A 25,148-nucleotide genomic window follows, 5' to 3' on the forward strand; every position below is an offset into this window, starting at 1 on the left:
GTCATTTTGGATGCTGAAATCTTGTTTCATACATTTTATAATCAATTGAGGAGACAAATGGGCTTGTTTTTGTGAATTAACTGCACACACACATTGTGTGCGTAACTAATTTATTGGGTAGTTTATTTAGTCCTGAGTTTTTAGGAATCCACGTGGCAGCCAGGGGAATGTACCTTGCAAACCTGAAGTTACAGGGAGTGCAATAACCGACCATGGACTGGGGCCCCAGTTGTTGGGCTCTGGAATCCATCATTGCATTTGCCCCGAGGCCATGCTTCCTGCAGGCTTGTGTTCCCGGCCAATGACCCAGGGGAGCTAAGGCAAGTCATTCTTGGCTGAATTTGCCTCAGGGAATCCCAGATGCTTTGACAAAACTTTCTTCCACTGCACACCCCCCAACCTTCCTTCCGTATGTCCTTCTCTCGAGGGTCACCCTTACATGTGGTCTCAGGGCTCTCCCCACCTTCAGCAGTGCCCCCCTCCTTTGCTCTCACACAGGCAATTCCCTTACTAAATCTTATTTTAGCATCTGCTCCCAGGAAGACCCAGACTGATACTCTGCACCTCGGAACAACTTGCACCACTCAGAACCACCGGAATCTGCTGGTATTTCAACTTACGGTTCAACTCTGGACAATTAGGACTTCGTGTCTACATCAGAGAACGTCAGGCAGAAGCCAGTTTCTGCCAAACGGTATGGCTAACTGGTTCATTCTAGGCCAGTGGTTATTGTTTTGGCCTTGCAAACTCTGATCATACACAGCGGGTACCATTTCATCCTGTCGGTAAATTCTGACAGACCTTCAATAAGCGGGTGTCACATCCTCAGTGTTGGGTCTCACAACCCTCCCTGCTCAAGAGGGAGCAGACTGCCAGAATCCGGATTCAGACACACTTCTTTCAGAGTCCCAGTTCATGGCACTTTCAGTGACACCGAACATCTCTGCTCCCTCAACACAGCCCCAGCCCGCGTCCACCCAACTCATCCTGTTTCCCATTTAGGGTAAGATACTCAAAGTGCCAAGCCTAATGGGTTCATTTTGTTTGGGGAAGCTCGGGGAATGTTTGAAGTGCCTTTCTGCCATTTGAAAAGGACTGGCTTAGTTTTGAAAAGAGAGACTGACAATTAGAGAAAAAGGTTTTGGTTTTGATAAGAGCCTATACAACTGTGTGTTAAGAGGGTACAGTCCCAGTCTTTATTCCAGTTACTAATTTACCAGAATCTAAATCATGTGGAATCTGGATTCACAGGGGCCAAAATGTGATTGAGGAAAAGTGACGGCCAGGGGCTGCTGGTCTATCCCTATGAAAGATGGAGGGGGTGCTAAGTCTCCTGACATGATTCTCACACTCTAAGCTCTTAAAAACCCCAAGGACCATAACCCAGGAGCAGCACGCCTGGGAGACATGCGGATGAGCTGCCCACAAGAGATTTCAGAAACCTTCTGGTAGCCGAATACACACTTTAAAGAGACTAAAGCCCAAAACAGTTTGATATAATAAGGTCGTGATATCATAGTGCTATATTTCCCCATTTTCTAGAACTGCTTGTATCGTTACAATATGGTTGGTACAGAATATAAATTCTCAAGGGAAAATAAGATAAAATGGTAAGAAGACAAAGGACCATTCTTTTATATTCTGTCCTCTGGTCTTGGTGGCTGTGATCACTGGCATATGCTGAGATAAGAGGTGAGTGCCGGTGGGACTCTGTAGCCAGCACAAATGTCACGAGATGCTGGTCCTGTGGGAGCCCTTCAGAGGAGGAACTGTGAAGGTCAGCTCTCTGCAGTTAGGCTGTGTGGTGTTGCCTAGGTGACCCAAATGCACCAGGACCTACAACACAAGCTCATCTGGTTCTCTTTCTCTCTCTCTCGTCTTTTTCTAAGGTGAGACTTTCCTAATCATTAATAATCTCAATAAAGACACCGATGAGAATGTAGCTTATATTAAGCAAGGACCTCAACCCTGGCAACTTAAAATCAAGTACAGCAGGGGGAAAAATTGGACTTCTGCCATTATAGTCTAAGATCGAACCCATCAGGAATGACCTGGAAGGATTAAAAAGTTACCACTGTGGGGGCTTCCCTGGTGGCGCAGTGGTTGGGAGTCCGCCTGCCGATGCAGGGGACACGGGTTCGTGCCCCGGTCCGGGAAGATCCCACATGCCGCGGAGCGGCTGGGCCCGTGAGCCATGGCCGCTGAGCCTGCGCGTCTGGAGCCTGTGCTCCGCAACGGGAGAGGCCACGGCAGTGAGAGGCCCGCGTACCGCAAAACAAACAAACAAACAAACAAAAAAGTTACCACTGTGTCTCTCGGCAATTCCTTACAGTTACTGATTTGCCAGAGTCCACATTTCTGTTTGTCCTCAATTCAGTACTCCTGAGAATGTGGCTCCTTTGGGGCTTTTGAGTTTCTTTATAGGATGGGCGCTGGAGGGAACGATACAGAGTGAGGTGGGGGATGTTTCTGTCTCCTGCTTGATAATATGTCTAATTCCAATGGCAACAGCTGGAAGAAGTTCTAGTAAATATAAACCCCCCGAACAAGGAACATGAATAAGGAAGTGGAATTCAAGATACATTCTAAAACTTTAAAGCTACAAGCTGAGGGATCGTGGTTTCCATGCTCCTGTTTCCCCACTTTGCCATGTTTCTATACAAATGTCCACCATGACTCTACAGTTGTGTTATATAAGCTGCAGAGTTTATTCTTTGGTGGCTGAGTAAAAATAATGTCACTGGGAGCACAGAGATCTCCCTTCATGAATGTTTTATTCCTTAAGTCTGCTGGCCCATTTTTACCAGTTTTTGGAGTTGTTTGCATGGCCCCTTCATTTCTGCTTGGGGACAGAAGCAGCTGTGACAGATGTATTCTCATGACACAGCACATCTGCCAGAAGCCAAGGGCTGCAGGGTGTATTTCTAGATCGGCTGCATCCCTTTCATTAGGGATGCACTTACTAACAAAAGTGTCAGCAGCTACAGGAAAACTACTGGACTTCTAGCTGGGGCACATTTGGAGGATGAAAGTAGCTGCACGTCTCTCAGGGTGCCCTTGTGGTCCCACATCATGCTTGTAGCAACCAAGGGAGTAGATTAGCCACGTCATTATAAGGAGGATGGTAACATTTGATCCCGCATTCCTGTAGTTCTCAGATTTCTCACTGCTCATCACAAAAATGTGAGGATTCTCCTTGGCTTGGAGTATGGGCTTCTGTTCAGAACAAGGATAGCAATAATAATATTAAGACTATTAAGAGTTTACTATGTGCCTGGCACTATTGCTAGAACTTTACACATATGAAATCATATGATCCTTATAAACTACCCTCTGAGGTAGGTGCTGTTGTTAGCTCCATTTGCAGATGGGGAAACCAAGTCTAGGATAGATAACTTGCTCCTGGCTCATCAGAGAAGAGCCTGCCTATAAGCACAGAGAGTCAGGCTGCAGAATCAGGCTGGGATATTTCATCACCCAGGGAGATATTCATACGCAGAGTTGCCAGGGCTTGAAGGAATTTCTTTTAAAAATAAATCTCTAGCTTTTGATTTGACAAATGAAGGTCGGGATCACTGTGTGCAATCCTATACCCATGTTTTGAGAGAGAAGTTGGAAAATCTAGCTTGCTTAGAGGGACAACAGCCAAGATGATGAAGGGTTTGAAGAACTTGTAAGGCAAGAGGTATCTGGAATAAATATGGAATGAATTAAGTGACTAACAAAAGACACAGGAGGTCGGTCTGCAAAATGCCTTCAAATACTCAAGGGGTTCTTGCCATATGGGCCAGACTCACTTTAGTTCCCTGTGCAGGGCAGAACTGGGAGGAATGAACAGAAGCCGCAGGAAAGCCAAGTTCATTTCTTTCTTTTCTTTTTCTTTTCTTTTCTTTTCTCTTCTCTTCTCTTCCCTTCCCTTCTCCTTCCTTCCTTCTTTCCTTTCCTTCCTTCCTTCCTTTTCTTTCTTTCTAACACCTTTATTGGAGTATAATTGCTTTACAATGCTGTGTTAGTTTCTGCTGTATAACAAAGTGAATCAGCTATACGTATACATATATCCCCACATCTCCTCCCTCTTGCGTCTCCCTCCCTCCCTCCCTAGCCCACCCTTCTAGGTGGTCACAGAGCACCCGAGCTGACCTCCCTGTGCTATGCGGCTGCTTCCCACTAGCTATCTATTTTACATTTGGTAGTGTATCTATGTCCATGCCACTCTCTCACTTTGTCCCAGCTTATCCTTCCTCCCTCTCTGTCCTCAAGTCCATTCTCTACATCTGCATCTTTATTCCTGTCCTGCCCCGAGGTTCTTCAGAACCATTTTCTTTTTTTTTAGATTCCATATATATGTGTTAGCATACGGCATTTGTTTTTCTCTTTCCGACTTACGTAACTCTGTATGACAGTCTCTAGGTCCATCCACCTCACTCTAACCAAAAGACATAGACTGGCTGAATGGATACAAGAACAAGACCCATATATATGCTGTCTATAAGAGACCCACTTCAGACCTAGGGACATATACAGACTGAAAGCGAGGGGATGGAAAAAGATATTCCATGCAAATGGAAATCAAAAGAAAGCTGGAGTGGCAATACTCATATCAGACAAAATAGACTTTAAAATAAAGACTACTACAGGAGACAAAGAAGGACACTAGATAATGATCAAGGGATCAATCCAAGAAGAAGATATAACAATTGTAAATATTTATGCACCCAACATAGGAGCACCTCAATATATAAGGCAAATGCTAACAGCCATAAAAGGAAAAATCGACAGTAACACAATCATAGTAGGGGACTTTAACACCCCACTTTTACCAATGGACAGATCATCCAAAATGAAAATAAATAAGGAAACACAAGCTTTAAATGATACTTTAAACAAGATGGACTTAATTGATATTTATAGGACATTCCATCCCAAAACAACAGGATACACTTTGTTCTCAAGGGCTCATGGAACATTCTCCAGGATAGATCATATCTTGGGTCACAAATGAAGCCTTGGTAAATTTAAGAAAATTGAAACCATATCAAGCATCTTTTTCGACCACAACGCTATGAGACTAGATATCAATTACAGGAAAAAATCTGTAAAAAATACGAACACATGGAGGCTAAACAATACACTACTAAATAACTAAGAGATCAATGAAGAAATCAAAGAGGAAATCAAATTCATTTCTGAACACTCAGAGTCATCTGGGGATGGAAGAACTGCTATGAAAGGGCGTGAGCAGCCCATCAGGTGCGTCCTGTAGCAGAGGCTACAGTGTCTGCTGGAAAGGAGGTTAAACTGGGTGACCTCCAGGATCAATTCCAACTGCAAGATTGACAGTAGGATTATTTTACCGTTTCAGAAAGGAGTTAAGTTGAAATGCAGCAGATACCTCCTGGAATATGATTCTCTATCAGCCACAACCCCTTAGAGCGGTGTTGGGGCCCAGGAGAGGCCACCCTCAAATATGCCTCAATGACATATTGATTATTTTGATTTAAAGTTACTAAGAAACGGCCAGTCCAAGAGGGCCACTTTGACCCTCCTCTCTGTCTCCCTGATAGCAGGAAATAAATCTCTCATATGAAAGGTATATTCCCTGCATGTGGAGGTAGAAGGACACCCTTATTGCCAGAGATAGGGAACTTCGGGCAGAGAAGCCTGTATAAATTACTTCTTTAATTTATTACCTCAAGGCCAAACTTTGCTTAAATTCCTTACTAATTAAGCGCCCAAACCTAAATTTCTTTGTCCTGTCAATTCCTCTCAAATGTATTGTTTCTTTGTCTAAAAAAATATAAAAGCTGGGACTTCCCCAGCAGCACAGTGGTTAAGAATCCGCCTGCCAATGCAGGGGACACGGGTTCAATACCTGGTCTGGGAAGATCCCACGTGCCGCAGAGCAACTAAGCCCGTGTGCCACAGCTACTGAGCCTGCGTTCTAGAACCCGCGAGCCATAACTACTGAAGCCTGTGCGCCTAGAGCCCGTGCTCCGCAACAGAGAAGCCATCGCAATGAGAAGCCCGCGCACCACAACAAAGAGTAGCCCCCGCTCGCCACAACTAGAGAAAGCCCGCACGCACCAATGAAGACCCAATGCAGCCAAACATAAATAAAGAAATAAACTTATAAATATATCTATATCTATATATATATATATATACACACATATATACATAAAAGCTGCCTGCTTTGGCCACGTCTTAGGTACTTTCTATGAGATCTCCAAGCAGACAAATTAGGATTTGTCTCTTTTTTCCTGTTACTGTGTCTTGTGTCAATTTTATTATTAGTCCAGCCACAAGAACTCAAGAGGGTTAGAGGGGGAATTTCCTCCTCCCCAACAGCAGCTCATAGAGGAAAGGTGAGGTGGAGAGAAGGCTGGGCCACAACTTAGACAACAAACGTCGGTCCTGGCACCCCCAACTGCATGCGTGACCCCCAGGGGCACTACCTCTGCACACCCTTAATTTCTATAACTTCAAAATGGAGGAAAATGAATATCATCATTTTGGAAATTTCTAAAATAGAGAGGCTGGCTTCAAAGTTTTCTGATTAAGCATCAGCTATTAGGAAAATGGAATGGACCAAAGTTATCCCGCCCCCAGCACTCTGGCTAATGGCCACGCTGTTGTATAAGACGCTACAGAAGAGCATCTCTGCATATTTTCTGCACATCAAGTTTGCTGATCATCCTTGTATCTCTCTGTATCTTGTTATAAAATGAAGGTCTTGCCAGCAATTTCCTTTCCTTTTCTCTTTTTCTTACTCATTTTTCACCCGTACAATCAGTTTCATGAACCAGAACTGTGCCCCTGGCTGGGATAGTCTAGTTTCTTGGGCGTACTGTATTCTAGGCAAATGACAGTGCAGCTTTACTGTAATTAAGTTTTCATTCTTCTATGCAAAACTAACATTTATGAAAAGCTTCTGTAAAAGACCAAGTTCCTATTTGTCTACCTTCAGAAAACCTCTCCCCTGCTTACATCCTTTTTGTAAGTCCATTTTTACTTTAAATGTTATGTCCTATTTTGGAGACAACAGTAAGTCCATCTATAAGTGTTTGGGGTCTGCCTTGTAAGCCTACTCAATGGTATAACACTGCTCAGAACACACTTCCCATGTTTTCAAAGGAATTTTCCCCTAAGTCGTGATTGTCATGCCCTCTACAGATGTGGCATACACATAAAATCTTCCTTATAGGCACACGTCCGTAGCTATGCATCACTACTAAAAAAAAAAAAAAAAAAAAAAGCTAATTAGTCCATCTGAGACTAAAAAAAAAGTCATTCTAATCAAATGTTGGCATTAGTTCCTTTTATGTGAAAAAGATGGCAATGGATTTACAAAGAATAACTCCCTTTTACCCAAATCTTGGTAATGAGAAACTGTCATGAGACCACAGTTAATCACCCTACCACCCGACACCTGAGGCTTGGAGACTCCCACTTGAGTGCTTGGGGAAAATACACATCACACAATTCAAGGAGGAGCCCATGCCCCACTCCTAGCAGCCCACAAAAAATCTGTGCTTCACACGCTTAGCTTAAGTGCTACTTCACTCCATTTAAGTAAAAATTGAGTTTAATTTGGTCCCAAAAACTTGCTTTCTCCCAAGTATGGGGGGAAAGAGCTTGGGCTGTGGGATCAACTGCAGTGGTACATGTGGCCATTCAGAAATAAAGGGGGTTCAGTATCACTCAAAGGCAGGGTGCAAATCTGGATTGCGGTTAATTAATTTAGCCTTCATATCAAATGCTCAGAACTACAAAGAAGGCTTACCAGCCAGTTTCCAACAACCAGGGGATAAAAAACTGAGTGAAAAGGCTAAGAGATTTAGCAAACAAACTGTTTGCCATTTAGGAGTAACTTAAGGGCTACCCCAAAGCGCTCCTTGATTGAAATCCATTAAAAGGAACCAAACACTGACCTCGAGGAAGACAGCTTAGATATACCACTCACCCAATAATGGTCCCAACAGAGCTCCAAAGTCCTGGAGGCCTCATGAATATTCTGGAAACTTAACATGCCAAAAGAAGGAGAGATGGGGAAGAGGAGAGAGGTCTTTGCTTCTAAAGAATAACGGCTCTCCTGTGGTTATGCCTCCCCTTCCAGGATTCCTTTTCAAGCTCCTTATTGAAATTGCTCAGGTCTTTAACTGATCTCCCATGAGGACTCAAAAGCCTTAAGCTAATTACATTTGGCTGAGATATGCTTGATGAGATGGGAAAAATATAAAGCTATTGAAACGGTGAAAAAAATCTCTAACCATCTGCTGGTGGTGTTGCTAAAAGAACAATAGACGAAAAGAAAGAGGGCAGCTAGCCAGAGTGGAAAGGTACAGGATTTCTTTAATTACTGGGTCAATGAGGCTATTACTGCTTGGAATGTTGGGGAAGGAAGGCCAAACAGGCTTAGAGGACTAAGCAACTAGGCAGTGCTTAGCGAATAAACAAAGCCAAACAGCAACACCAAAAAAAGGGATGCATTTTTTGAGGGAGAAAGGGGAATTAGGTCAGCTTGGTTTAGCAAAGGGTTTCTAATTAGAAATCACAGGTACTTTGTGGAAAGGAGAGAAAAGAGATGCTTCTAAATGGGAAGTAGGTTTCAGCCCAACCTCTGGACTTCTCTCCAGGTTATCTGTGGTCCTCAAAGATGCAGCCCTGGCAAAGCGCGTTCTCTCTGATGCTGTCAGCCAGACAGTTGTTCTGTTATGCTTGGCAATCCAGGTGAGCAGCCTGCACTGAGTTTCCAAATCAGTGCCCCAGGTGTTGATTCAATATGGCAAACAGCTTATGTGCATTCCTCTAAAAGCCCTGTTCAGTTTCTCCTTTTATTTTTTAAAAAGTAACGAATCCGCTCAAATTCAGCTGAGAAAATGTTAATTATGGAAGACAAACTGACAAATCAGAAAGGGGACCGCTAAATCAAAGTTTATTTTTGCTTTGTGTACAGTAACTCCTATAAGTTGAGCAGCAGTTTCTGCCCCCAGTCCTATTTTTTTCCCCAAACTTTACAGATGGAATGCCATTTTCTTTCGTGTTTTTTTGTCTTGATTTCGTATCTGAAGGTGGGTAAAACTACTAAACTAATGGCGAAATGTTTTTATTTTCTTCATGATTCCCTTTTCATCAAAACCAGGAACACATTTTTCAGACGCACAATTCAAATGTATTCTCTGGATGCTCTTGGCGTGTCCCGGGTCTGCTTCCCAATGGACAGAGTCCTCTCCCTCACCTTCCTAACCTGGGCATGCAGTCTCTGTGCTCCCTCTTCCACATGGCCTCCTAGACCCGCCCTGGGGGAAAGATGCACTGTATCGGTGACCACAAGGAGGGCACAGGTGGGAAGAGCGGCTTACAGGCAGCTGATCTCAGACAAACAGGGGTCTGAGTTGGGAAGAAGTCTCCATCTGTCCAGCCTCCCAGCTGCAGGTCTGGGAGTCCAGGATGATGCTAAGAGACCCTTTCCTCTCTCAGTGCCTGATGTGAGACAGCCAGTGTGGATAATGAACAAGGGCTTTGCCAGTGGTTCTCAAAATATGGTACCTGGACCAGCAGCCTCAACGTCATCTGGGAACTTGTTAAAAATGCAATCTCCTGCTTGCCCATCGCCACAGACCTACTGAATCTGAACTTGAGGTATAGGGTCCAGCAATCTACCCTTTAACAAGGCATCCAGGTGATTCGGATCTACTGAGGAGTATGTTCTGTATCACCTGTCTGTCTGTCTATCCATCCATCCATCCATCATCTTTGCCATGTTTAAACATCCCACCCTCCAAGAAAAATAAGGCAGAGGCAAAGGTCTAAGGGATTTTTCAAGAAGAATTGTCTAAATTTGGATGCAAAATACTACAGTAGTGGTGCCATTCAAAATGTGGTCCACAGACCAGCAGCATCACCATTACCTAGGAGCTTGATGGAAGTGCAGGTCACAAGCCCACCAGGACCTACTTGTATCCAAATCTCTGGGGGTAGGGTCCAGAAATCCGTGTTTTAACAAACACTTTAATTATTATATACACCTAAGTTTGAGAGCCATTGTGCTAGAATAACAGCTGAACAAGGATTAGGGTCAAGAATTTCTCTATTCACATTTTGTGATATTAGTCAGGGAGAGCTCAGTTGGAACATTTGTTGGACATGACTTTTACATCTCCTCCATTTCCAAAAAGTATTGGTTGGATATCTACTTTAATTATTATTTTTCCCAGGCCAGAAAATAGAAACCAGCCTTTTCTCTTCCTTCTACCCTTTTTCCTTCTCTCCCTCCTTTCTTCCTATCTCTTTTACTTCTTTTTTTCTCGTTCCTTCCTTCCTTTCCTCTCCTTCCTTTCTTCATTTTCTTACTGCCTTTAATTCCTTTTCTTTTAATCTCCTAGAGATCCATAACTATTCTACTGGTACTTACTGTGGATGCAGTAATTAGATTTACCAGAATTAAATTCCAGTTGTGCAACCAACAGAGACTGACATTAAAAAGGGATGGGTCCCTAGAAAAATGATACAGATGAACCAGTTTGCAGGGCAGAAATAGAGACACAGATATAGAGAACAAACGTATGGACACGAAGCGGGGAAAGTGGCAGGGGGTGGTGGTGGTGGTGGCGTGATGAATTGGGAGATTGGGATTGACATGTATACACTAATTTGTATAAAATAGATAACTAATAAGAACGTGCTGTATAAAAAAAATAAATAAAATTCTAAAAGTTAAAAAAAAGGGATGGGTCATGATAATAAAAATGCTGCCTAATTCAGCATAGATTATAGAAGGAGGGACAACTTTATGGTAATTCCCAACTCGAGCATGGGAAGATATTGGAGTCTCTCCTTTCTCTGGGGATCTATTTAAGAAAAGCCTAAATTTTTCAACATGGTTTGGAGAAACCATGTTGAGGGTTAATTTATTAGTTCCCTATTCCTGTTGCAACAAATTACCATAGCCTGTGTCTTAACATAACATAAATTTATTATCTTATAATTCTGGAGGCCGGAAGTCTGAAATGGGTCTTATGGGGCTAAAATCAAGGTGTCAGCAGAATTACCTTCCTTCTGGAGGATCTGGGAAGAATCCATTTCCTTACATATCCAGTTTTTAGAGGCTGCCTGTATTCCTTGTCTTACATGGCCTCCTTATTCCATCCTCAATGCCAGCAACTTAGCACCTTCACATCTCAGGTGCTTGCTGGCTCTCTCTCTCTCTCGCTTATACACACACACAAACACACACACATTATATCTGTATTTATCTTGTCTATTATTATCCATTAATTATATATAATTTCTACATTTTGCACAAGTTTTGCTTTCTGATTGCTTAAGGTTGTCTCTAATATATATTTTGTTAATGGGAAAAATGAGTAATGTAATAGTATGAAATGACTATGTTAATTTGGAAAAGTGTTCCTTTCCGTTGAAATTACATGTCTTAATATATTATGAACTGTACACCTCTTGATCCTAAATATTATTTTATGAATTATGCTCAATATTATAAGAAAAATGAAGGATGGGTGAACTAAACTTTGTGTGTATTTGAGAAATAAGCTAAATACGATACACGGAAGTAAACATTCTCCTTTGAAATATGTGTTTAAGAAGAAATATCCAGTTTTTTCTCTTTCGTTCCTATTTCTCTGTAGTTTTTTTCTATTAGTTTCAAATAAAATCCGAGACTAATAAATTATGACATTTCTGAAAAGTGAACAGACGTGCTTCTACGTCAAAAATGTAAGCTCTAACTACGAGTGATATTTATTGGTTAGAAACATGACTGATTCACCTCGACATCTCTTTTGAAGATTCATAATGAAATAAAGCGATCACATACAATCAACCCAAACCCCTTGCTATTGTTAAAATGCCTACCTCCTTTTTTTCCTTTTTCTTTTGTAAAATCATTGCGGCAGATGCCATAAAATGAATGTAGTGAAACCTTCAAGCAGCAAGCTCCCTGTTTCTATCTTGATTATAAAAACACATTGAAAGGTAAATCCTCACAGTGAAATAAATGAAAAAAATAATTAACATTCAAAGTACTCCTTACACCACCTGTTCTTTACATACTGTGCTGAAATGAAGGCACCTGATGTATAAAGAGTAATGAAAAGAAATTGAGTTTCTTTCTAAAGCAGAAAGAAAAGTAGCACTTTATATTTGAAATTCAAATCAGAATGGATGTACCTTTTGTACAGTCAATAGGGTCCGGAAGTTCCTTCATCTGATGAGTTGAGTGAAGTGGTTAAGTCTAAACCCAGGTACAGTAAATATTTTATCCAATATATATGACATAATATTTTGTGGCTATTTTAAAAAATGCTTTATGTAAGTAGATGATGAACTTCTGTGGTCTTTGAAAGCAGATACTCCAAATAATATCTGACTTTAAGGTACTGTGTTAAAATTTGGGTTGACAATATTTTGGTCTTTACAACAAAATGGTAAATGAACATATTTACACATCCATATTATTACAATCCCTAACTATCCACCCCAGTCAATTGATAGATTAGACCTGCATTTATTAGTTCTGTTACCTAGTGGCCTTTTTGTGTTCTTCAGGTGGAAGGATATTGATCCCAGATGGTCAAAAATGAAGGAAGGAATTATAAGTGAGGTAAATGGTAATTATTGGATAAGTCTAAATGAATAGTGATGGTACAAATCAATTATGATTATAATAAGAATAATGTATTATGGGAGTTAAGATATACTTAGAATTAAAATATATTGCAATAGTGGCATTTATTGGGATGAGGCAAATTAAATTTAAGTATGCTAATATTTTTCCATTGTCATGGAGAATAAAAGTACCAATTCATATTAAAATTTGGTAAGTCTCAGTGATGTCTGAGAGTCAGGAAGTGAGGTGAGCCTTGTGGTTGTCCCCACTGACTGTCTGGAGAGACTTTCCAGGCCACAGTGCACAACCCAGCAGACTCCCTGAGTGGAGGAGACTGAGCTGAGAGTCTTGGAAGGAAAAGGCATCTGGTGTTCGCAGGGCAGAGAATTGAAGATCATCTGAATCTATAACGGTGTTACTCCTTTGACTTTCTACAACTATACTGTTTTACAAATCTGTAGGGGTAGAAGTTACCTTGTAGAAAACTTATAATAATGAAAACGAGACTTCCTCATAGCAGTGTAAATGTATTCTGTTTGGTGGAGAAGAAAGAATACATTTTACTGTCCTATATGATATTAACCAGTCTTTCAAATGTCAGTATTCTTGAATCGTGGGTGTATGTGTATATGTATGGATATATTTGGTATTCCTGATTGTATGTGTATTATGGAGATATACATATACATTTGGATATACGTATATATATTATTCTTTTTTGAACCAGCTTTACATCTTACTGGTCCCCTTATTAATTAATGATTTAAATAAAATCTTTTACACGTATTTATGGAAGATCATGAGTCATGATTTCATCTTTCTGAAAATTACAGTTTAGCATTATTTAATATCTTGGAGAAGAGGGCAGATATAATGAATGTGTCACCAAACATTAACAATTATACTCACTGTTTTTCGAGGAGGCTAATTTTCTGGACTATTTAAGGATAGTATATGTAAAATAATGTTTAGATGCAAATAAAAACTACTCTTTTCATTAGTTGTGATAAGAGTTAAGGTACTTCCAGTTCTTGGACTGGAAGAATCAATATTGTTTAAATGACCATACTATCCAGGGCAATCTACAGATTTAATGCAATCCGTATCAAAATACCAATGGCATTCTTCATAGAACCAGAACAAAAATTTAAAAAATTTGTATGGAAACACAAAAGACCCTGAATAGCTAAAGCAACCTTGAGAAAGAAAATGGAACTGGAGGAATCAGGCTCCCTGACTTCAGACTATACTACAAAGCTACAGTCATCAAAACAGTATGATAATGGCACAAAAACAGACACATAGATCAGTGGAACAAGATAGAAAGCCTAGAAATAAACCCATGAACTTACGGTCAATTAATCTACGACAAAGGAGGCAAGAATATGCAACGGGGAAAAGATGGTCTCTTCAATAAGTGGTGTTGGGATAACTGTACAGCTACATGTAAAAGAATGAAATTAGAACATTCTCTAATACCATGTAGGAAAATAAACCCAAAATGGATTAAAGACCTAAGTGTAAGACTGGATGTTATAAAACTCCTAGAGGAAAACATAGGTAGAGCACTCTTTGACATAAATCACAGCAATATTTTTTTGGATCCATCTCCTAGAGTAATGGAAACAAAAACAAAAATAAACAAAAAGGACCTAATTAAAAGCTTTTGCACAGCAAAGGAAACCATAAACATAACAAAACGACAACGTACAGACTGGGAGAAAATATTTGCAAATGATGCGACTGGCAAGGGACTTATTTCCAAAATATGCAAATAGCTCATACATCTCAACAGAAAACAAACAAACAACCCAATCAAAAAATGGGCAGAAGACCTAAATAGACATTTCTCCAGAGAAGACATACAGATGGCCAAAAGGCACATGAAAAGATGCTCAACATCACTAATTATTAGAGAAATGCAAATCAAAGCTACAATGAGGTATTACCTCACACCAGTCAGACAGGCCAACATGAAAAAGTCTACAGATAATAAACGCTGGAGAGGGTGTGGAGAAAAGGGAACCCTCCTACACTGTTGGTGGGAATGTAAATTGATGCAGCCACTATGGAGAATAGTAGAGGTTCCTTCAAAAACTAAAAATAGAGTTACCATATGACCCAGCAATCCCACTCCTGGGCATATATCTGTAAAAGACGAAAACTCTAATATGAAAAGATACATGCACCCACATTCATAGCAGCACTATTTACAACAGCCAAGACATGGAAACAACCCCAATATCCATTGACAGATGAATGGATAAAGAAGATTTGTTTTATATATATATACACACGCACACACACAATGGAATACTACTCAGCCATAAAAAAGAATGAAATAATGTCATTTACAGCAACATGGATGGACCTACTAAGTGAAGTAAGTCAGATAAAGACAAATATCAAATGATATCACTAATATGTGGAATCTAAAAAAATGATACAAACAAACTTATTTACAAAAAAGAAAGAGACTCACAGACACAGAAAACAAATTTATGCTTACCAAAGAGGAAAGGGGAGGGAGGGATAAATTAGGAGTTTTGGATTAACACATACACACCACTATATATAAAATAAAAAACAAGGTCCTACTGTATAGTTCAGGGAACTATATTCAATATCTTATAATAACCTATAATGGAAAAGAATCTGAAAAAGAGTACATACATATATATCTGTATCACTTAGCTGTATATCTGAAACTTATACAACATTGTACATCAACTATACTTCAATAAAATGTTGTTTTGAGGAAAAAAAAAGAATTAAGGTACTTCATGCACAAAGAGTTGCAGAACTCTAATGTAGCAGAGAGAAATAAAAAGTTTAACACCTAGAGATAGAATTCCACTTAAGGAAGAGATCTGTTTTATCTTTGGAAATTACTTTGATAAGCCACAAGGCTATAGGTCTTGGGGGAAAACCAGACAACCTAGGCTTGATACAAAGTTAAAAATAAAAAAAGAAAAGAAAAAGGGGATCCAGAAACAAAGCTGGATGCTAGAGAATTAGTAGAGATGGTCTCTCAAAATTCCCCAGACAGGGATAGACGAAGGATTACAAATTTTGATCCTAATGTCCACTTGAGCCTACACATATTACTTGGGTTTGTGGTACTTCCTCCCTGACATGTAAAATGGAGGTTCAGGGAAAGTTTTTCTAAATCTTAAAAGACAAGATGATGATAGCCTGCTGGGGACTTGACCACATTCAAGAGGCCAAGTATACTTTTTCTTGAGAAGCCACATATGAGGTTTACACATGTTTAATCTAAATTTACACAATATTGCATTATGGGAACCAAAGTTATTATTGTTGCAGTGAATATGCTTTTTACTTTTCTGTTTTTTAACTTTAAAATTATAGGTCAGTTACACTTTTATTTGAGGGAGAAACCTGAAGAAAATTCATACTTTAAAAATAAATTTTAAAAAATGTTAAATGTGAATGAAACATTCTATCTTTACTTCTTATACAGTGGAATTTGAATGAACTGGTTTTATATGTATATATTGCATACATAGAGATATGCAGAAGACAAATAATTTAGCTTAAAACTTTATAGTTTTTATATTCAGTGTATTTAACGAATACAAGGAATTTCATTAAACACAAAAATATTCACAAAAGCTGAACAGGCACCAGCATTATTAATTTATCTTATATTCTAAAATAAAATTTTGGCTGACAAATTCCAGCTACAAAATATGATTAGGAAAAAAGACTGATAACAGAAGAAATCATTGGAAAATGAAGCTGCCCTAAAACACCTAAATTATAGTGCTGCCAAAGTGAATTATGCAGGATTACTAAAGTTGACTTCATTTGAAAAGATAAGATACAAGATAAGATAAACACACATGAAATCCAGTAAAATAACATCATTTAGGTTAACAACCAAATAGGAAAGTAATCTTATAGGTGATCTCCTCTAAAAAGATCTCATGTTTTAGCATAAAATATGACTTTAGCCAGCATTAAAATGTTTTCTCTGAAGATTTCTATTTCTAGTGGAATTTAGAAATAGTTCATATAAAATCTTAACTAGATCAACATTGTATCATTATTATATCACATACAATATATGATATACAAGATAAGATTTCAGAATATATAAAGTTCCAGTAAGTTAATTAATCAAGATGAAAGTTCATATAATATTTTGCACGAATCAAAAATGTGCCTGAATCATGATTCTCCATAGCAAAGCACACAGACTGGAGTACGAAAGCCTGAATGTGTGTTTGTGTTGTTGCTGCATTGCTGGTGTGGAGGCTGATTTTCAAGTAGAGGGGCAAGGGCTGTGTCAGTGATGTAAGAATCCCATCAATAATGGAAAACACCAAGGGCTGTGTAGTGGTGTCTTGAAGACAAAATAAAACCCTAAGGGATTTGATTAGTAGGAGCAGAAGAGAAAGTGGTTCACTCTGTGTTCATTGAAAGATGAAACAGTGACCAGAGGAACTATAAGAAAAGAAGTTTCTCATGTGGACTAAAAAAGATGGGTGATGGAAATCTAGCCTGGTTCTGAGCAGAGTTTGTGGGTCAACCTAATTTGAGCTAAAGGGCACGTTTATCCCATTTAAAGTATCTTCCGGGAATCATTAGCTGTCCAACTATTGGTTAAGTCCTGAAATAAAAGAAATTAGTCTGGCTGATCTTTTTGTCTGGTCTAGAGTCCCTCTGCATTTTTATCAATGGGATACAATGAATAAAACTGAGTAAAACCTACAGTTTCATCTTTCTCAGTGTATTGACGACCACTGGCTCCCATCTCATCATCCCTTGTTTCATCAAGAATGTGGTTCTTCAGAGCTGGCCTTCCAAGAAAGTTTATAAAATTGGACAATCTCATCCCTGCATTATTGAGTTCATGCCCCTCATTTTACTACCCCAGAAACTGCGCTTTATAAAAGGTAAAGAATTGCCAGAAACCACATAGCCAGAGCAAGAAGCCATGGTTCTCTGCACACTTAGTCTCATGGTCCTGCTCGTCAGAGGCCAAAACATGAGCCAAAGGACGTGATAATTTATATTTGTTGCCGATTTACACTTCACTTCCTACTTGCATGCCTGTCAATACCCATCTGTTTCCAAGAAGACCTTATACCATAATATACTTTAAATCTCCATCAACATTTTGATCAGCCCAAGATAAAGGATTTTTATTCCATATTATACTTATTGCTGGATCCAAGAAAAATAATTGGAATGCATGCATTCCGTATAACACTTGGGAAGTCCAATATATTTCTAAGAAACGTAAGCTAAAATTATGTGATATAATAATGATACAATGTTGATCTAGTTAAGATTTTATATGAACTATTTCTAAATTCCACTAGAAATAGAAATCTTCAGAGAAAACATTTTAATGCTGGCTAAAGTCATATTTTATGCTAAAACATGAGATCTTTTTAGAGAAGATCACCTATAAGATTACTTTCCTATTTGGTTACTAACCTAAATGATGTTATTTTACTGGGTTTCCTATGTGCTGCAGATCCTGCTGGGAAAGCATAAAACCGGACTCATTTAGGAAGAGGCAATGTGGCTATATGAGAAAAGCTGCCCTATGTGCACTTTATGCCTGTTGAAATTTCTGTATTTCACGTCTCCTAGGGAAATGTCCATTGTGCTATTGTGTAATTTTATCAGCATGAACTTCTGCTGAATATTTTCTCTTCTCTTCAAAACCCATATTTTGGTAGAGCTAACTTACACACTTAATGTTGCAACATCTGTGCCCATACACCTGGGAGCCATCGAAGACATATCCTGAAGATTATCTACATTTTCTAACCTTATATAGAATGCTGTGAAATGAGACAAAAAGGTTATACATTTTTCCTGGTCTGGAACTTTTTGAAAGGAACCACTTTCTGTCTCCTTAGAAAGATTCTCAAAAGAGAACCAATATTTCTAAGGCTGTAAAGAATATCCCTACAAATTTAACAGAGTACTCATTTGTTTTTTTTTGTTTTTTTTTGCAGATAAGAGTAGCTCTTAATGCGTGTATGCAACTTTCCATTAAGAGACACTGTGAATATACACAAACCCTGGAGCTATGTTCTCAAAATATTTTCAAACAAAACTCTTCAGTAACTATAGGAAACAAAAGAAAAGAACATTCAATGACTACTTTGATTCTGTGGATCTACCAATAAATCAATGGCATCTTTTTTTTTTTTTTTTTTTTTTTTGCGGTACGCGGGCCTCTCACTGCTGTGGCCTCTCCCGCTGCGGAGCACAGGCTCCGGACGCGCAGGCTCAGTGGCCATGGCCCACGGGCCCAGCCGCTGCACGGCATGCGGGATCTTCCCGGACCGGGGCACGAACCCGCGTCTCCTGCATCGGCAGGCGGATTCTCAACCACTGTGCCACCAGGGAAGCCCCATCTTCTTTTAAAAATAAAAATTATGGTTGAATCAGCATTTCTCAAACAGAAGACTGAGATCTTAACCAAAAAATAAAAAATTTTCTCAATATACAGAAATGTCTCCCACCTCACCTTTCATTAATTGTTCTATCCTTCTGTGTTAAATATACATGTTGAAACAGCCTGCAGGAGGTGGTACTGAAAACAAAATGGGCAGAGCAATTTGCTGCTGAAGGGTAATGTAGACTATATGAAATTTTTATGGCTTCAAAATAGTTAGGAATGGACTTGGGGAACTCCACATGTGGATTCTCTTGATTTTGTCATCAATTTATCCAATTATGATAAGTACTAAACACTTAAGGTGTGCTTTCTATGTGTCAGGTATGGTTGGAATTGCTTTACATCACTTTACTCATTAAAGTTTCATCACAAGCATATCTGTCATCACCCTCTTACAGATGAGGAAACTGAGGCATTGAAAGATTAAATAATCTGCCCCAGGTCATCCAGCTTGTCAGTGGGGGGCAGGGCTGCTGCAGTGCACCCCAAATCTACATTGCTCCCTTTTTCTTTGGTTACTTTCTTTATATGTAAGAGAATAGCTTTTAACTCTTACTTTGAAGCAACGAATAAGATGATAAAGGTGGTTAATTTTAAGTTATTTCGAATTTAAACAGAAATATTCAAGGCAGGGCCAAGTTAATTATCTCTGGTAAAGAAGGGAAAACTCAGTTAATTCAAGCCCATAAGCATTATTACTCTCCGACAGTGAAAAGTCAAATTTTCAACAAAGAAATTCAACTTCAAAGTTGCTACAAGCAAGAGGCTTCCCTGGTGGTGCAGTGGTTAGGAGTCCTCCTGCTAGTGCGGGGCACACGGGCTCAAGCCCTGGTCCGGGAGGAGCCCACATACCACGGAGCAACTGAGCTTGTGTACCTCAGCTGCTGGGCCTGTGCTCTGGAGCCCACGAGCCACAACTACTGAAGCCCACGCGCCTGGAGCCCGTGCCCCGCAGCGGGAGAAGCCACCGCAATGGGAAGCCAGCGCACCGCAACGAAGAGTAGCCCTCGCTGGCTGCAGCTAGAGAGGGCCTGCGCGCAGCAATGAAGACCCAACGCAGCCAATAAAACAAATAAATAAATGAGTTAATTTAAAAAAAAGTTGCTACAAGTAGCGGAATTTGATCTTACTTCTTTCCCACATGCCATTTCTCCATTTGCAGAAGAGGATTGGCATCCCTACGAGGGAGAATTGAACTCTTCAGTAACTAGAGGAGTCCTACATGCTGGAGAAGCCACTGGGAGAAGGATGACAAGTCAACGTGTGCTGAACACGAGCTTTTTCCCTTGTAGGTCAAGTTAAAAAGAGGACAATGTACCAGCTGTTTGATGTTCCTCATTTGCATGTCCTGAGGCACAACGTACAAAGTAAATAATTTCTGCTATAGAGAAATTAAGCAGGCAGATGCAATATTCTCTATTTTATATTTTACAAGTACAACTGAATGTATAACCAAGCAAGACCCTAAGGGGACTTCCTGGAACAGACCCCTCCCCATATCCTCCTCTGTAGCTCAACTCTGAAGTTCCCAGATAAGACTATCTCATGCATATTTCCTTACTTTTTCAGATGCTAAAAACCACCACCAAAGGGAAGAAATTAACTACTTGCTGATCATGAGCGTGTAGCCCCCAGACCTTCTGGAGCCTAAGGACTGATAATGTTAACTCCTGCGACACACTGCCCTGTTACCTCACCATCAACCAATCAGAGAATTGTACAGCAGCTGATCACAGACCCTTGGACGCCCCTCCCTCTCTGGCCTTTAAAAATGCTTTGCTGAAACCCTTCAGGGAGTTTGGAATGTTTTGAACAAGAGCCACCCATTCAAGGCCCTTGATAAACCTTTCTCTGCTCAAAACTCTGATGTTTCAGTTTGTTTGGCTTCACTGTGAGAGGGGAATATGAACTGGTGTTCAGTAACAAAGGAGCAAGGCCATGTATCTGTATTTCAAGTAAGGGTTGTATCAATTTTCTATTATCATCGTCAGACATAAAATTCTCCAAATATACCATTTACTTGACTTGCCAGGAACATGGTGTCATGAAGCTGAACTAGGATTTACAATTAGAGAAAGGTCATTAGAGGCATAGATATAGAAGAATATTGTGCTCTAAATGCAGTGGAAATTAAAACAGGATGTCAAAATCACTAACATGACTTAGTAATTAAACTGTATCAACGCAGCTGCCAAAAAGAGTTCATAATTTGGAAGCTGTACTTACTATTGACCTGATTTTACAATTGAGATCATGTCTGTGTTTTCATTTGAAAACAAAATTGATCACTGTGTTCTGTGAACAAGGCCTGTCAAGTTATTACTCTATAACTACTTTGCAAACACATTTTTATTTAAGACCAGTATGATTTATGATACAGCAGAAGAGATAAATTATTTCCTTTTTTATTTCACATTTTACCTCCTTTTAAGAGATTGCTTTATATTGGAAAATGAAATTCTTTAAGTTCTTTAATAAATAATAAATTTCTTTGATAATTTTTTAAAGACTTTTTAAAATGTTTACCTTTAATATATTGACTTCTTGCCCCAAAGGCTGCTTTAAAATTTACCAAGTGTTCATTCTTCTTATGTCCTCTGAAATCATTATAATGCTCACTTACTTTTTTAAACAGTATTCAATATAATTGTACCCTAATATTAGTGGACAAACATAATTTAGAAGGTTCATATAATGTGCTTATCTTACACAAATTGCTTCCTTCGTCACTACCATATGAAGGATGACAGAATGAAATCAATACAAAATGGTTAATCTATTTGTTTTAATCTATTTGTTTGTTTAATCTATTTGTTTTATTCAGATTTTCTAGGACTTTTATCCGTCTAGTCCATAATTTCTATTTCTTAGAGGCTTTCTCAAAACTGTGATTTTTAAAAATCGAATCTAAATGAATAATAAAAACATCTTCATATTCTTTGAAAGGATGAAAAACTGTTACAAGTATCTTCTTTTGCTACTTCTGGATTTTATTCTACTTTCAAAAGTAGGTTTAGAATTAAAGAAATGTTCATTTTGCCCCCTGACAGACTGCAGTTTCATGAGGATAACCCTGATGGTTGAATTCTAGGCAGGAATCCAAAGAAATTCTCTATACTTGATGGGTTAATTTAAGAGCAGTCCTACCTTTTTCACCTTCTTTTCCTTCTTGGTCATCTGTTAGTGGAATCACTTCTTGCTGCTCCAAGATCGTGATATCTTCTTGGTTCAATGAAAGCTCTAAATAGAATGAGACAGAAGGATACTCAGGGATGTTTTAGTTGGAATCATTGAGAAAACAGTGACTAAAGCACCAAGTTCTTTTTTCCCCTCCAAGTTTCAACGGGCATACAAAGCAGAACACTACCGCCACTGTCTAGTGATCACTGCTGAAAGCATACACGCACCCCACTCATACACACCAGTATATATAGAAGTCATGATCCACAGTTTCACGTCATTCTCAGATAACAATATATTCTGGTTTCAATACCTTCTGTTTCCATATATGAGCTCTGGGACTCTGCCTCAATTTTTATTTCATTCTTCATTGAATCATTCTTTTGTCCTGTTAAGAACAGTGATTGAAAAATAAATGTGATATGCATGACCATAGCTTTATTCCTGGTTTAAAAAGGCAAACATTTCAGAAACCAGGCTTTGATCATGCCTGGAGAGGTAGACAACAGTTTTGAACCAAAGTGGAGGGTGAAGATGTCATTTTGCAAATCATCGAAATTATATCAATTATTTTATGAGAAATATCCAGATAATGTAGGCAAAAAACTTTTCTTTGAACTGACTAATATAATTAATATTTAGCTTATAAATACACTGAACATCAATGGATACAACCTGGCTGTTTTGAAATTTTAAATAATTTCTGGGTTGCAGGGGTTGCATCCAATTTCCCTTTATTATATAGATATTTCCCATCTTGAGGATTCCTAGAAAATTAAAACACTGCTTGTACTTTCATTCTTCTATCAAGAGAGCATAATAAAACTTTAGTAATGTGAGCACACAGGGATGGGGGTCACCTAACAGCTCAGCCATTCTCATAAAACACCTACTAAATATAGCAAAAGTCAGGAGAGAATTCAGCTAGCTCTTGATTACTCCAAGGCTGATTATCTAGGAATAGTTTTACTTTTGCACCCCCTGGGTTCTCCTCCTCTCCCCTGTGGTGTCTAGAACATTTAAGTGCTAAGAGAAGAAATTGAAATCTGTCCACTTTGCATCATTTTAATGAAAGATTTTATGCTAAGGATATTTAACTGTTGAATTAAAAAAAAAAAAAATTCCAGAGCCAGAGGTTACAGGTGCGAAGGTGAAGCAGACGTGTTTGGGCTCTTTGTCTGGGTCTGTCCCTGGGGGAGATGTATCATTGTTCCAAGTTGTCTCTACTTCTGTAAGAGGGTCCTCATTCCCTGCCTGTGACCATCTGACCTGCACTGGCTCCTGTGAGACAAGCGTATGTACCCAGCCCATATAAACAGAATATACAGTGTGTGCTCTTTTGTATCGTACTATTTATACTTGTTTTCTGTAAGATTAATCCTAGTCACCGCATGCATCAATTGTCCATTCTCTCACTGACGTATATTCTTCCATTGTAGGAATATGTTTCAGTTTGGGGCTAAATGAATAACACTGCTAAAAACATTCTTGTACATGTCTTTTGATGGACATATGTACTCATATCACTTGGGTATAAACACAGGAGTGAGACTGTTAAGTAACAGGCAACACACATGTTCAGCTTTACTAGTTCCTGAAAAAACAGTGCTCTGAAGAGTTTGTTCCATTTTATAGTGCCACCAGAAATGTATGAGAATTCCATTTGTGCCCTTTATTCTTTACACTATGTTGTGATACTACTTGTCACAAAAGTCTTTATATGGAGCAGAAAGCCATGCAAAATCTTCCCCCCAAAACCCATTTCCATCCTTTTCACCTCTGGGTACCATGTAGAGTGATCACATCTTTGCATACTGAGTCCCTTTGCCTATTCACCTATTCATTATTCTCCTCGTCACACTGTAATGTAGCTGCATCTGTGTTTGTTTCCCTTATCAGGGTATGAGCACTGTGAAGATAAATACTGTTTTATTCATTCCTCTTCCTAGCACCTACTAATAAGGAGTGATCTCAAAATGTCCATTTAATTGGCCCTCTGTTATAGTATTCATCAATGTCTCTAAATAGTAATTAGGGTCTGTAACTTGCTTCCTATTGTACCTTTGGCAACAAAGCACTAAGGCTACTAGACGCTTCATATACTATATTTATTGCAAAGAACCTTGGAAGAAGAATTGAATGTTTTAGGCAAATCACAACCTCTTTGGGCTTCCATTTTATTATCTTTAGAAAAAAAGGCCAAGAAGCTAGATACTATCTTAGATTCCCTCATTCTTTGGCATTATATAAGGATATGTCTCCTGGTAAAGTGTCTAGTCATCCCTGACATTTGTTTACTGGGAGGATGACGTGGAGGGAACCTTCACTGTTCTGAGTGAGCCTCATTCTCTATCACTGTTGATGAGGAACGGACCATCGCACCGCCTCCCAGTCATTATCTGTGATCTGGCTTTGTACAGTGACGGGGAAGACCAGGGCATTCGGAGAGTAGAAGCAGCCACTTTACTGCATTGTGTCTCCAGTCTCAGTGCTCCATTCCATACATTCTCAGAGGAATTCCATCAGGAATAGGAAGATCGCAATTCACCAGGGCCTGGGGCACCGCAGATTGGGTGGGACCACATGGGGTGGTAGCCTAAGGCTTTGATGCATACTAGGGATTTTCTCGCCTCCCAGTAAGGTCTGGCACTTCACTTTGAGGATAAGAGGCCACTGCAAAGCTCTTTTGGAATATTCCTCTCCCCGCCCTTTTCACTCTTCACCTGTTTTTACCTGTGTGCTCTACATATTTTGGCAATCTTCTCTTGAAACGAAAATGCGTATTTTTTTTCTCATTTTCCTGAAATTAAGTTAGTGAAAAATAGGGAAAGCAATGAGGTTCTCAGCTTTGAAATCCAAGAATGCTCATACTTGCTCATGCCTGAGCCACGC

At 39.4% G+C, this 25,148-nt stretch overlaps 1 protein-coding gene across 1 annotated transcript in view; it reads right to left on the reverse strand.

The window, feature by feature from the left end:
* MACROD2 (mono-ADP ribosylhydrolase 2) overlaps positions 1-25,148 on the reverse strand; it is a 1,987,750-nt gene that overhangs the window by 62,295 nt on the left and 1,900,307 nt on the right. The window contains exons 15-16 of the mRNA XM_022594140.2: positions 22,570-22,644; positions 22,224-22,316 (exon numbers count right to left, since the gene is read on the reverse strand). Coding sequence (XP_022449848.1) covers positions 22,224-22,316; positions 22,570-22,644 — 168 coding nt within the window. The remainder of the gene's footprint in view (positions 1-22,223; positions 22,317-22,569; positions 22,645-25,148) is intronic.

Source organism: Delphinapterus leucas, chromosome 15 (genome assembly GCF_059928025.1).
Source record: "Delphinapterus leucas isolate spDelLeu-1000000601 "Yukka" chromosome 15, BTC_Dleu_Yukka2, whole genome shotgun sequence".
Lineage (NCBI taxonomy): Eukaryota > Metazoa > Chordata > Mammalia > Artiodactyla > Monodontidae > Delphinapterus > Delphinapterus leucas.